Source organism: Orycteropus afer, unplaced genomic scaffold (assembly GCF_000298275.1).
Source record: "Orycteropus afer afer isolate SDZICR_OR568_19922 unplaced genomic scaffold, OryAfe1.0 scaffold00156, whole genome shotgun sequence".
NCBI classification, from domain to species: domain Eukaryota; kingdom Metazoa; phylum Chordata; class Mammalia; order Tubulidentata; family Orycteropodidae; genus Orycteropus; species Orycteropus afer.
Genome location: NW_006921743.1, coordinates 923482 through 932544, shown reverse-complemented (window position 1 = coordinate 932544; position 9063 = coordinate 923482). Strand labels below are relative to the sequence as shown.

Sequence of the window (9063 nt, the reverse complement as noted above, 5' to 3'; positions counted from 1 at the left end):
AATTATAGCATCAGAACTCTAAGCACCTGAGAGAGAGTGGGCACCTCCCAGAACATTGTTTTGTGCCACTCCCAACAGAAATACTCCAGGTGGACACTTTCAGCAATCAGGAGCTCCTCAGTTGCTCATAGCGAATCCCACCTTGGAGTTTACAAAGACTTATGGGTAGAAAAGCCACACAAAGTAATTTACTACACTGCACCCTATTATATTTCTGATGAACTTTATAGTTTTAAGATTTATATTTAGGTCTCTGATCCATCTTAATTTCATTTTTGTGTGTGCTATGAGGTAAAGGGTTTTGTTTCATTTTTCTACAGATGCATATCCAGTTTTGCTAGCACCATTATAAAGAAACTTTTTATTTTAGGTCTGTTATAGTTCTACAGCAAAATTTAGAAGATAGTACAGAGAGTTCCCCTATAGACAACATGCAGTTTCCTTTATTAACATCTTACATTAGTATGATACATTTTTTTTACAATTAATGAGACAATATGCAGGTTTCTTTAGTCTTTACCTGTGCCAGATTTCCATATATGTACCACTTTACTTTTATTTACTTAGCTTTTTATTGTAATTTGGGGGAATGTTTACAGAGCAAATTCGTTTTCCATTCAACAACTCACACGCTTTGTTTCATGCCATTGATTGTAATCCCACAATGTAACATCACTCATCCCACTTCTTCCTTATGTTTCCATTTCCATTCCTTCTTTTCCTAACTCTTCTTGCATTCTGAACTTTGTCCTTGGGCAAATGCCGCCCTTTTGATTTCAACTGGTTGATTGTTCTAAGGAGTACATAGCTCCCTAGTGTTACTGTTCACCATATAAGCCTGTCTGTTGTTTGGCTGAAAGTTGAACCAGGGAGGTGTATTCATTTCCAGGCCTGGGTATCACATTACATTTTGTTGCTGTGTTTCCTTAGGCTCCTTTTGGTTGTGAAGGTTCTTAGACTATTCTTGTTTTTGATGACAGTTTTGAGGAGCACTGGTTGGGTATTTTATAAAATGTCCCTCTGTTGGGATTTGTCTAATGCTTTCTAATGATTAGGCTGAGTTTATTTTGTGTTTTGGGGAGCAAGACCACAGAGGTGAAGTGTTGTTTTCATCACATCATATGTAGGGTAAAACATAACAGATTCCTTATCAATAGTAACTTATCAATATTGATGAGAACCCTGATACCTGGTTGAGGTTTGTCAGGTTTCTTTCTTCTCTCCCCTTTTCCATCCTGTGCATTGGAAGAAAGCATGTGTAGCCCAAAGTTAAGCTCCACTTCTTTGAGGTCAGAGTATTTATATCTACATGTGTAATTTGAAATTTTTCTACATGAGAGATTTTTCTCTTCTCCCCCACTTATTTATCATTCATTTGCATCAGTTTGAATTCATGCATATTTTATATTGTGAGTTATAATTCAATAATATTTTGTGTTTAAATTGTTCTATCTTCAGTAATTGGAAACCCCTCTTAGTTGGCTCCTGTCAGTCCCTTTGGCTTGCTCCCATCCTTGTGCTTTTTGTTTTTTGTTTTTGAGCACTTTCTGGCACAAGATACTCTGGGGTTGTATTGTATATTTTGTGCCCCACTCCTAGAATCAGCCATTTCTCTATGAATTGGAAAATGATATTAGAAACCAAGATCTAGATGCTAGGTGTGCTCATTGTTCCTTGCTGCTGGACTATCATTGCTTTTAGGCCCTCTGAACTGACAGAGCAAGGAGGTACATGTATACATATTAACTCCTGTGTAGGGAGCTCTGGTAGCATAGTGGCTAAAGCACTTGACTGCTAACCAGAAGGCTGGCAGTTCAAACCCACCAACCACTCCTCGGAAGTAAGGTTTGGGCAATCCTACTTCCGTAGTGATACTGCCTTGGAAACCCAAGGAGGGGTCGCTATGAGTCGGGGCCGACTCGACGGCACATAAGAACAACAACAACAGGAGCTTTGGTAGTGTAGTGCCTAAGGCGTTTGACTGCTAACCAGAAGGCTGGCAGTTCAAACCCATGAGCCACTCCTTTGATGGAAGATTGGGCAATCTACTTCTGTAGAGATATTGCCTTGGAAACCCAAGAAGGGGTCACTATGAGTCGAATTGAGTTGATAGCAGTGAGGTTTTTATTAAAAAAAAAAAAAAAAAAAACCCTTGTGTAGGAGCCCTGTTGGCATAGTGGTTAAGTGCTTGTCTAACTGGAAGGTCAGTGGTTTGAATCTACTAGAATCTTTGCTCTGCAAAAAAGATGTGGCACTCTGCTTCCAAAATGATTTACAGCCTTGGAAGATTTACGGGGCAGTTCTGCTGTGCTCTATAGTGCAGCTATTGGAATCTACTTGAGGGCATTGGGTTTGGTTTTGGGTCACCTTGTATACATGTATATTTGTAAATATTTCTTTATATAGCTATCTGTATCTATGTTAAGCTTACTTTTTTACTTTTTAAGTTCCTTTTGGATAAAGACTACAGCTGAGAAGCTACTACTTTTGAATTGATTTGTTTTAGACAGCTAATAGATGAGTTTGCTTTCATAGGGTTATCTACAGATCTGAGATTAGCCAAAGTTAAGGGGTGCAGGTCAGTTTAAGTTCATTGTTAAACAAGCTTCTCAATACTCTGCCACGCCCCCACCCCATCCCCAATCTAATTCCAAACAATGAGCACTAAGAAAGAAACCACTTCCCAGTACATCTTTGCTTTTTATTTCCAGTGTTAGTGCATTGGCTGTCATTTATTTCTAGTACCTAACTTAAACTCTTTTTACTTGTTTTTAACATCATTTATATTTCATATTAGTATATAGTGGAGATGTTAAAGACTTTAGCTTTGCCATTAGACCTGGTTTTAAATTCCAGTTCAGTTACTTATGAACTGTACAAACTTGGTAAGTAAGTTTTATATTACGGCTCCATTTAAAAACGTACTTGGAACCTGGCGCTTACACACTCAAAAGGATATGCTGTTATTCATACAGTCATATTCAGGAAAGCTGCACTTAACCTTCCTTATTAGTTGAAGAGGAGCTCTGGTAGCATAGTGCCTAAGGCATTTGACTGTGAACCAGAAGACTGGCAGTTCAAACCCACCAGTCACTCCTCGGAAGGAAGGTTGGGCAATCTACCCAAGGAGGGGTCGTTATGAGTCAGGTCCAACTTGAGGGCACTAACAACAACAAAATATTAGTTCAAGAGGAGCTCTGATGGTGCTGTGGTTAAAGTATTATGCACTAACCGAAAGGTCCTTGGTTCCAGCCTACCAGTTACTCCATGAGAGACAGATGAGGCTGTTCCTCTAAAGATTTACAGTCATGGAAATCCTTATGGGGCATTTCTACTTTGTCCTGTGGGGTTGTAAGAGTCAGAATTGACTAGATAGCAGTGGATTTTTTGTTTTGTTTTGTTAGCTGAAGAGGCTAACAGATTTTGCTCTTTGATGAAGCTTGGTAATTGTCATAGGTATTTGAAACTTTTGACTACTAATTCTAGTTTTTCCCACGTAAGAAATGCTTACTTATTTTCTGGACAATTCATTAATTCAGTGAATATTTGCATATTTGCTATATATACTTGTACTAGATATTAGGAATAGAGTGGTAAACAAATGATATTGTCCCTTACTTCCATAGAACTTTAATTAGAGATAAACCTTTTTGGAAGGGGGGTTGGGGGTAGAACTGAAAACAGCTTGTTGTTGTTGTTGTTGTTATGTGCCGTCGAGTCGGCCCCGACTCATAGCGACCCCTCCTTGGGTTTCCGAGGCAGTATCACTACGGAAGTAGGATTGCCCAACCTTCCTTCCGAGGAGTGGCTGGTGGGTTTGAACCACCAGCCTTCTGGTTAGCAGTCAAGTGCCTTAGGCACTATGCTACCAGAGCTCCTGAAAACAGCTTAGAAGCTGCTATTTTGGCAGTATCACTACAGAAGTAGATTGCCCCATCTCCTCGGAAGGAAGATGGGGCAATCTACTTCTGTAGTGATACTGCCTCGGAAACCCAAGGAGGGGTCGCTATGAGTCGGTTCTGACTCGACGGCACATAACAACAAACAACAACAGTTTGAATTTGCTTTGGATTTTATCTTTTTCCATAGAGATTCTTAGAGTAGTTAATATATCAGAATTTCATTAAACTGTCTCTAGATCATTTACAAAAATTGGAAGATTTTGCCTTTGTTTTGCAATCTTGCATATGTAAGATTTGTAAAGATTTTCCTTTTCCAGACTTAGAGTTTCTTTAACAAAATTATTTTATGTGAGCAGATTTTGGACCTTTCCTTCCTTCTGACTAAAATGTTGTTTGGACCTCTTACTTAGTAGGAACACAAAATAAATTCTCAGATTAACTTTGCTCAAAACTAGCAAAGGTAAACATTTAAATTTAGGTTTTAAAATGAAATTTAAATCTGAAGTTACCTGTTCTCATTCTTGTTTTGCCCATTTCATAACCTGGAGTGATACTTGGTCAGTTTTAGATTTTTTTTCATGTTATAAGAAATGAGAGATCAGTGTCATTTGGAGAATTAATGGAAAATTGTGGAGAGGCTGGACTCATAGCAACCCCCATTGGGGTTCTGAGGCAGTAAATCTTTACGGAAGAAGATTGCCTAGTCGTCCTTCCACAGAACAGCTGGTGGGTTTGAAACTGCTGACCTTCAGCAGTTAGCAGTCAGGTTAGGTACCTTACCCACTACAAGTGCCTTACCTACCAGACAGAGCTCCTTTCTAGTTCCCGGTGTACATTTAATATAAATTGAATCACTCTGACTCTGGATTAGGAACTAATTTATTTTCTGAAACAAGGTGGACTTTTGATGCCTAGGTTGGTTTTAATTTTGGTTTTTGTATACATAAGGTATGTATGACTCCAGTGAGATCCTATTTCTGAAATGCCTGTCACTCTGACCTAAATGGTACGTGTGACGGAAATTGTTTATCATGAGTAATCCCTGTGCATTATACTACCAAACCAAAACCAAACTCAGTGCTGTTGGGTCAGTCTGGGCTCATAGCAACCCCTCCTTGGGTTTCCGAGGCAGTATATCTATGGAAGTAGGTTGCCCAGTCTTCCTTCCAAGAAAGAAGTGGCTGGTGAGTTTGAACTGCCTGCCTTCTGGTTAGCAGTTAAATGCCTTAGGCACTATGCCACCAGAGCTTTATAATGAGAAATAAAATTAGGAGTTCTTGTTTCCAGTTAAAATCTAGGAGTTTTTTTTTTAAACTCAAAGAATGCCCTACTTTATAAGTTAATAAGTTCTCTCTTATATATGATGTTCAACCAGTGGCATTTTTAGGCTTACTTTTATATTTTATTAGCTTTCACCTGGACTAGGTTAAGTTCTCTGAGCCTTTGTTTCCTTATCTTATAGGAATTGTTAGAGTTATTGGGGTTAGATAAACCTAATTAAGGAACTTCTGCATAACATCTGGTGCATGGGTATTTAACTTTTAGTATATTAGCTTCCTCCGTTCCTAAGTGTTATCATCTGTCAGAATGTTATTAGACACCCTAAGTGATCTTTTTACCTTCAGGGAAGAGCTAGCATGAATACATGGTTCTCTTGTATTGGTGATTTCACTTTTTCTTTTTAAGAGCTTAAAAAAAAAAAAAAAAAATTAAAGGGATGTCTCAGATGTTGCCCTTGTAAGGGTCTTGACCCTTTGACCATGCACATTTATTTAGGAGGAGATTGTTTCACCTTCTTCCATTTCTTAGCTTCTATTTCTCTAGTATACCTATTTTCTAATTTTTAGTCAGATTGTTGCATAGCTTCATTCCACATCTCCCACTAGCCTGGACCATATTTGTTTTGCATCTTATAGTCCTGTTTTTTGCTTTCAGCTCATGTGGTTTTGCCAAATTAAAATAGATTTAGATTAGTACATCTTTTATATTTTCTTTCTTCTTTGAGGTAGTAAATCAATGTATTTGTTAATGAATTACTAAGGCACTCTGGTGGTGTAGTGGTTAAGGCATTTGGCTGCTAACCAGATGGTCTGTGGTTCAAACCCACCAACTGCTCCAGGGAAGAAAGATGAGGCAATATGCTTCTGTAAAGTTTTACAGCCTTTGAAACCCAGTGGGGGTCACTATGAGTTGAAATTGACTCAGTGGCAGTGAGTTTGGTTTTCAGTTAATGAATTACTAGCTGGGGAACTTACCTCATTTTGTATAGATGAATTCACTGGACTCTACCCTTTGCTTTTTTGCATAATTCCCTCATTTTCAAGTTTTGTCTGTTTCATACATTACTGTTTTCTGGTTGGGCAGTGTAAATTATCTTTGCGATTATGAAGAATTAATGGAACAAATTATAGTGGAAATAGTTTTAAGCTCTGGCTTTTCAGTAGATACTCTTAATTGGGTGACTTGCCAGGATGATTTTTGGGTACATGAGGATTTGATTTCTAAAGTCAAGTGTAGGCCTGGTAAGGAGTAGTTAAAGAAAAGTATTTCACTGAAGGAAATTGGAAGGAAAATTAATTTTTATATTAATAAAAAAAATTTAAGACAGTATAACCCCAAAAGAACAATTTTGATCTGATCTTTTTAATCAGTTCAAATGTGAGTAGCTGCAAGTATTGTTTACCATGACAGCCTTTAAATAACTTGAGTTATATTAAGGTTTTTGAAGCAATAGATGAAATTAAGCTTCATTAACTAATTTTAAACTTTTTTTAGGTAAATGAATTGGTGGATGCCAGAGATGTCGGCCTTGGTGCTTGGTTTGAAGCACATATACGTAGTGTCACTAGAGCTTCTGACGGACATTCACGTGGCAAAACTCCACTGAAGAACAGCAGTTCTTCTAAAAGGACTCAGGGACATGTAAATCACACTCCCAAAGAGAACGCAAACACACGGGACAGTGTACCCTCTACGTCTAATTCAGACTCTGTTGCTGCTGATGAAGACGTTATTTATCATATCACGTATGATGAGTAAGTGCTCATGCTATTGAGGACTTCATTCATGTTTTTGTTTGTAGACGCAAAGCCTTCTATTCAAGATTGTTATCAAATAATTGTCTCTCTAAAGAAATCATTTTCTTTTGTTTTGTTCCTGTTTGTTTGGTGGTTGTAGTTTAATGAGTAAGGACTTGTCAACACTGAGTTATTGCTAGCTCTTAAGTGGTTTGTTGTGATATAGATGGTAATACCTGGCTTAATTTATGATAACAAAAGTTTCTATTTCTCTCTTCCTCTGTTATAGTAGGTTGTTTTATGTGTGTTTTATCAGTATTTTAGAAGTGATGCAATACCCTATAATGTGTTAGCATTTCAATGAAATAGAATTTTTTTTAACAGTTTGTCATTGATTTATAATTTCCACACCATACAGCTTATCTCTCCAAAGTGTACAACTCAGTATTTTTAGTGTATTCACATGGTTGCACAACTGTCATCACAAACTAGAACATTTTTATCCCCTGAAAAGGAAACTCCATACCCATTAGCAGCCAGTCTCCATTCTCCACTCTTCCAATGAAATATATGTTAAAATGTTAGAATGGAAATAGTATTGAGAACTTGCCTTGAAGGACTAGATTCTAACACTGAATTATTATTTTTCTTTATCCATTTTCAAAATCCTAGTACAAAAGTTAATGTTGGGACAGATTTAGTATTTAATCAAGATACTAAATGAACTTAAGTCATCATTCTTACTATTTAGAAAAATATTATGCTACCAAATTCTTATCAAGTGTGAGTTTAAGATCCTGGAATGGTTGTGATTTTTCCTACCCCAATATAGTATTAAAAACTAATTTCCAGGATACCTGAGTAAAAGGTCAAAGGTAAATCTACCTCTTCTTTTGTTTATTTCTCTGATACTTCTGGTCATGGCTGACTTAACAATACTACATACTGCAAATGAGCCCTCATACTGCTTTTGACTATACAAACAACCAAAAAAACTCACTGCTGTTGAGTCAATTCGACTCATAGTGACCCCTCTTTGGGTTTCTGAGGCAGCGTCTCTGAGGAGGTAGATTGCCCAATCTTCCTTCCGAGGAGTGGCTGGTGGGTTTGAACTTCCAGCCTTCTGGTTATCAGTCAACTGCCTTGGGCACTACGCCACCAGAGCTCCTCTTTTGACTATAGTAGTGATAATAGAACCAACTAGAATAAATATTAAGGTCTTAGGTTTGACTAGAACTGGCAATATTAGTAAATGGAAGTGGTGGTAGAAAGGAGTTGGAGTTGGTATATTGATAAGTAAGCATTCTTTGGATTTATGAATGCTGTGTCAAAGAGGCAAGATACTATAGTGGTGAGGGACGTAAGCTCTCTATATATCTGCTATCAACAAGAAGAATTCTCCTGATTTGCTTTATTGGGTTTTGTATCTTGGAGAATGGAAGAAACAACTACGTAAAGCTACTTACCTGGGCCCTGATTCTGGTCAAAAAAAGAGTCACTGTTTGGCAGAAAATATTGTATAGAATGGCATGACATAACAATAGTAAGTTTTAAGCACTAAGTGCACTCAATGTTACTATGTTTTTATGGTTTTGGGGACTTGTGGAGATAGGTTTAGAATAAAACTATCCAAGAGATAGGCCCAGTACCCGAGTTTGGTATAATGCTACAGCACAAAATATGACCTAATTATGTAAGAGCTGAACTTTCTTTGAAAACCAAAAGATAATAGAAGCTTGTTGTTGTTAATTGTCATCAAGTCAATTCCATCTCATGGCGGCCCCATATATGGAGAGTTTCCGTAGGATCTTTAGGCTGTGGCCTTTCAGGAGCAGATTGCTGGGCCTTCCTCCCAAGGTACCTGTGGGTGGGTTCAAACTGCCAGTCTTTTGGATAGGAGAACACTTAACTATTTGCATCAGCCAGGGACTCCATAACAGAAGCTTAAAATAAAAAAAAAAACAAACTCAGTGCTGTCGAGTCGGATCCAACTCATAGCGACCCCTCCTTGGGTTTCTGAGGTGGTACCACTATGGAAGTAGATTGCCCAACTTTCCTACCAAGGAGTGGCTGGTGAGTTTGAACCACCAGCCTTCTGGTTAGCAGTCAAATGCATTAGGCACTACGCCACCAGAACTCCTAAC

The 9063-nt window shown here is 38.0% G+C and overlaps 1 protein-coding gene across 1 annotated transcript in view; it reads left to right on the top strand.

Annotated features, from left to right (window-relative positions):
• The window catches only part of UHRF2 (ubiquitin like with PHD and ring finger domains 2), a 196825-nt gene that overhangs the window by 17392 nt on the left and 170370 nt on the right, over positions 1 to 9063 (top strand). The window contains exon 3 of the mRNA XM_007946320.2: positions 6678 to 6937. Within this exon, the coding sequence (XP_007944511.1) occupies positions 6678 to 6937 (260 nt within the window). The remainder of the gene's footprint in view (positions 1 to 6677; positions 6938 to 9063) is intronic.